At 39.8% G+C, this 3,402-nt stretch overlaps 1 protein-coding gene across 1 annotated transcript; it reads right to left on the minus strand.

Annotated features, from left to right (window-relative positions):
• Positions 1-402: 402 nt before the first annotated feature.
• On the minus strand, positions 403-2,551 carry scpp9 (secretory calcium-binding phosphoprotein 9). The gene is made up of 9 exons (XM_037765491.1): positions 2,459-2,551; positions 2,298-2,356; positions 2,173-2,187; positions 1,869-2,072; positions 1,224-1,298; positions 1,066-1,122; positions 889-957; positions 753-803; positions 403-546 (listed from the first exon to the last, which is right to left on the minus strand). Exons 2-9 carry the CDS (start codon positions 2,340-2,342, stop codon positions 478-480), a joined length of 585 nt encoding a protein of 194 aa, XP_037621419.1. The 5' UTR covers positions 2,343-2,356; positions 2,459-2,551; the 3' UTR covers positions 403-477.
• Positions 2,552-3,402: the final 851 nt, after the last annotated feature.

Below are 3,402 nucleotides of genomic sequence, written 5' to 3' on the forward strand. Positions count from 1 at the left end.
AGTAGTTGTATAGTCCTCACCCTGTTTCTATTAACTTCAACAGTGAGTGAAACCCAAAAAAAGCTCTTACTTGGGAAATTAATTTGTTCAAAATGTGGATTTTCTTCACTGCAATTATTCAGCTAACCTCTTTTATTCTGTTCTTCATGACATTGTGGTCTTGTGTTGTTTTATAATGTGTGTTTTATACTTATTATCCTTTAGATGGCAGCAGAGATCCACTATAAATTGCAATGACGACCACAGTTTATTGGTGAGAGGCGTCTGATTCAATTCATTAATGTAAAATCAAAACAAAACAAGCTTTCATTTAAAGTATGATTTATTTTATTGAACATGTCACATCAATTACTGAGGTTCATTCTAAAGTTAGTTTTAAAATAATACACACAGCTTCCATGGTCATTGGTGATAGACAAAGTCAGGGTTTCATTATCACTTTGATCATTTTTGCATATTTGATTAAAAGTTAACATCTTAATTATCCTCATGATGATCTTCGTCGTCACAGGGGATTGTTGTTGCGGTTTCAGTGGGAGCCTGAATCTGAGGGAACAAAGACGGGAACGAATGAATGAGACATTAAAAATCTCCCCTTGGGACAATAAAGTATATTTATATGATAAATAATATGTTATCTTATCTTATAAAGACACATGGCAGCGAGACAAAAGAAGAAAAAAAACTCATATCAGACGGTGTTGATGATGTTTTCCACCTAAATCTGCTTCTTTCCTTGTAAATAACATTACCTGAGTATCCACAGTGGTCTTTAAGGTGTTGTCCTGTTTCATAATCTGACGCTGGAGAGTCAAAGAACAACAATGAGCCACTATAGTGTAGCTTTCATCAGTATTCACATACAGTAGCTGTAAATACGGTTTATACCTTGAATCTTCTGAATGGATCAGGCTGAAGAGGAAGCTGCTGTTGCTGCATGGCACCGCCGGTGAGCCCCTAAACAAAGACAGCAAGATTTAGTGATTCAAGTGATTTGTTAAACTTCTACAGATCATCATGTAAACTGTCATAAAAGAGTGTTGTGGACTGAGAATCAGTGATCACCATCAGAGGCTGCTGAGGATTCATTTGTGCCATCTGAGGGACTCCCATGAAAGGAAACTGCCAGACAAGAAAGACATAAATTGATGCTTCTTGTGTGGGACTCTAAAGCCTGAAACAATATCAAATGATAACACAGTGATAGTATGTGCAACACTAACCCCGTTGACTGCAGGGGCAGCGAACATATTAGGAAAGGGCGCCGGTGCAGCAAAAGGAGGAAGTCCGGGAACAAACTTTAGGAGAGAGAGAGGATACAGACGTGATTATTTATATTCATTATAGTAATTGCAATTTAGTGTAAAATAGTTTATAAGAAAGATCAGATCAGATATGTATCACAGATTGTTGCATAATGTGAAGTATTTTCTATTTGCTAATGATGAAGACATCTGGGACCAACAGGTGAGACAACAGGAGAGTGCCATCTTGTGGTGTAGTTGGAGTTCACAGAAAACAACCACCAAATTCATTGCAATACCATGCATGTACTGCTCATTTGTTGGATTAGTAGTTGTTTTCACAAGTGAAATATGAATTAATAGTCATTCTAATATTATTATAACCACGCGTAACCACGGTTTTGCTGTCGGTGGTTCACTGCAGTCTTGGAAAGGATAGGAGTGAGAGGAGGGGTACTCAGTTAGTTGCAATGTGCAACCACACTACTAGGTGCCGCCAAATCCTACACACTGTACCTTTAAAGAAGACTCCAACTCTTCATTCATTTGAACCACACTGTTGAATTATGTTGAGTCATTTTCCTTCCTGTTGATCTGATGTAATCAACCTGATAATAGACTCACCTGAGCAAACTGCGGCTGCCCGATGAAACCGGCCCCACCACCAGCTACCATGCGTGTGTTCAGGCCTCCACCCATCATCCCAGGGTTCACTCCATTTGGCATTCCTCCGTTCATACCTCCCATCATCCCTCCATTCATCCCTCCGTTCATCCCTCCGTTCATCCCTCCGTTCATACCGTTCATAGCGGCCAGCATCCTCTGTTTCTGTGTGAAGGAGGAGAAAGAGCGTTTTTAACCATTTTTGTTTGGATTATCACAATAATCACATATTATAAATGAAATTATTAGTAGGAATGTTTCTTACCTTGCCTGCACTGACCTGCAAAAAGTAAAGAGACCAGAGAGAAGTTAGATAAATAGACAGACAGACAGATAGATAGATAGACAGATAGATAGATAGATAGATAGATAGATAGATAGACTACTCACATAGCAGACGGTTGCTACAAATGTTGTGAGGAGAAGAAACTTCATTTTGCTGTAAAAAAGACAAGAACAGACACATTTAAAATGTAAATATTATTGTAATGTATGCATGATATTAGTCCATGACTATTTCTGTATTTTTTATCTCAGTTGCACAATACATACCTTGTTTTTTTTGCTCTTCTTTCAAATTGTTATGTGCCGAGGAGGACTATAGTCGCTCTCTGAATTTAGAGCACCTTTTATCGGTCCCAGAGATTATTAAGAGCCAATTAGAGAGGAGAACTCTGACTTGTTCATAAACTATATTTGTACCTGTGTGTGTCATGGGAACCTGTTGTGTGATATGACAGCTTCTTAGATTCAAAGAAATAATGTAACAGTGAGCTGCCTGTTTTCAAATGCACTTCACCCTGTACAACCATCTGACATTGTTCTGGATACAGCTGAGTGACCACAGACAACAACAGAGTGATTCAGTGTCTTGGGGAGGGTTTGAGGAGGTTTCTGGAAGCTATAACCAGTATGAACCATCTAAATGTTGCGGGCTGTGGTTACAGGAGGCAAACAACTGACATCATCATCAACTGCTTTTTATGGAGAAACCATAAAAAACACGTGCGTTCGCTTATATGTAATTAAAGATTTACCCAGCAAGCAGCACACCAAGTGGCCGACTCAGGCTGTCTGAGGGGCACGGGCGAAAAAAATAAAACGGGTACCAGCTGCATGCAAAGGGGCACCCGTGCATAACGTTTTATAGCATGTAGGGCAACCTCTATAGCACTGCATCACATTTTCTCTACTGGAGGGTCACCCTAGAAGATGCTTTATCATGTTTTCTCCACTGGAAAATCACCCTAGAGGCCACTTTATCATGTTTACTCTACTGGTAGAGCACCCTAGAGGGCACTTTACTGTGTTTTCTCTAATGGAAGAGCACCCTAGAGGGCACTTTACTGTGTTTTCTCCACCGGAATGACAAACTGGAAAGCACTTTATCAAGTTTTCTCTACCGGAGCACCCTAGAGGACACTTTATCATGTTTTCTCTACTGGTAGAGCACCCTAGAGGGCACTTTATCATGTTTTCTCTACTGGTAGAGCAC

The sequence above is a fragment of the Sebastes umbrosus genome, chromosome 3, assembly GCF_015220745.1.
Source record: "Sebastes umbrosus isolate fSebUmb1 chromosome 3, fSebUmb1.pri, whole genome shotgun sequence".
Lineage (NCBI taxonomy): Eukaryota > Metazoa > Chordata > Actinopteri > Perciformes > Sebastidae > Sebastes > Sebastes umbrosus.